Source organism: Sinocyclocheilus grahami, unplaced genomic scaffold (assembly GCF_001515645.1).
Source record: "Sinocyclocheilus grahami isolate Dianchi unplaced genomic scaffold, SAMN03320097.WGS_v1.1 scaffold878.1, whole genome shotgun sequence".
NCBI lineage: Eukaryota > Metazoa > Chordata > Actinopteri > Cypriniformes > Cyprinidae > Sinocyclocheilus > Sinocyclocheilus grahami.
The window spans coordinates 394,421-395,633 of record NW_015506057.1 but is presented as its reverse complement, the minus strand read 5'-3'; the positions used below and the strand labels follow the sequence as shown (position 1 = coordinate 395,633).

The following is a 1,213-nucleotide window of genomic DNA, read 5'->3' as shown; positions in this document are numbered from 1 at the left end:
ACGCTAGTGTCAATCAACAATTGTGGGCGTGGCCTGGGTCTGTGTGACGAGAAGACACGGACAAGAAGCTGAAAATGGCTTGATTTGTGAAAGGGGTAATGATTTTAGGAGATAAAAAAAAAACACTGGGTGGATTTTTATCATTATAGGGTGGTTGTGTACAAGGATTTTAAATGCACGACGTGGAGGCAAACAACCACCTGACACGAAGCTCGTTTAAAATCCTTTAATGCACGGCTAGCTGTTGATTATCCCGCTTATTCCATGGTCATTTGCCAAGTTGTAGACAAGTTAAAACTAGTTTTGCTCTTTACAGCGCAATACTTGGCCGGAAAAGTAAAAATGACGGTTATTTTCGTCAGTTATGGTTCATTAGCGCTAGCATTCTGCCAAAGTAAAAATGACGGTTATTTTCGTCAGTTATGGTTCATTAGCGCTAGCATTCTGCCCGCTTCAAATCAGACACAGAGATGAAATAGTGCAGTAAGATCACATTTATTTGAATGAATTCTCTATTGAAAGAGAGAGATGCAACTGTGTGTGTGTTACCTGCGTCTGCGCGTCTCTCTACAAACAATCAAGTCATGTTCAGTTACTTCAAAAATAGCGAGTTTGCCATACCTCGCTGCTGAGGAATATAATGTATAATGTATTTTATTTTTTGACCTACAGAGCAAGAAATGATTTGTATACAGCAGAGAGATTTCATTTTGGGACAACTGTTTTTTTTCTTTCAGTATATTTGGTGTTTGACATCATAGAAAAGGGTTGAAATGTTTATGAAGTATGCCACACAATTTATGCTGTAGTGAGAATATTTATAATAATAATAATAATAATGTTTTATTTATATAGCGCCTTTCAAAAACTCAAGGATGATTTACATAAAGTTGATAGATAACATGAACACAAATACAAATATAGTCACGTGATCAAACAAATAAAGCAGGTATTTGGTTATAAGCTTATCCCCTTATCCTACTTGAGAAGAAAATTAGGCTAACAGATTGTTCTGAAAACATTTTGATGGGAAAATTATATTTGCATCTATTATGCTGCATAAAACTGATTATTATTATTATTATTACAACAAAAATTGTTGTTTGTCATTTCTCTGATCACGGATGCAGACATGGTTTTATGTTTACACGGCGAGATGCAACGCAACGCGTAAAAAGACAGTATAAGTCATTATAATCCATAATTATGTCCC

General features: G+C 35.4%; 1 protein-coding gene across 1 annotated transcript in view; it reads left to right on the top strand.

Moving 5' to 3' along the window:
• The first annotated feature begins 342 nt into the window (after positions 1-342).
• The window catches only part of LOC107563547 (nuclear factor 7, ovary-like), an 11,879-nt gene continuing 11,008 nt past the window's right edge, over positions 343-1,213 (top strand). The window contains exon 1 of the mRNA XM_016248449.1: positions 343-394. Coding sequence (XP_016103935.1) covers positions 343-394 — 52 coding nt within the window. The remainder of the gene's footprint in view (positions 395-1,213) is intronic.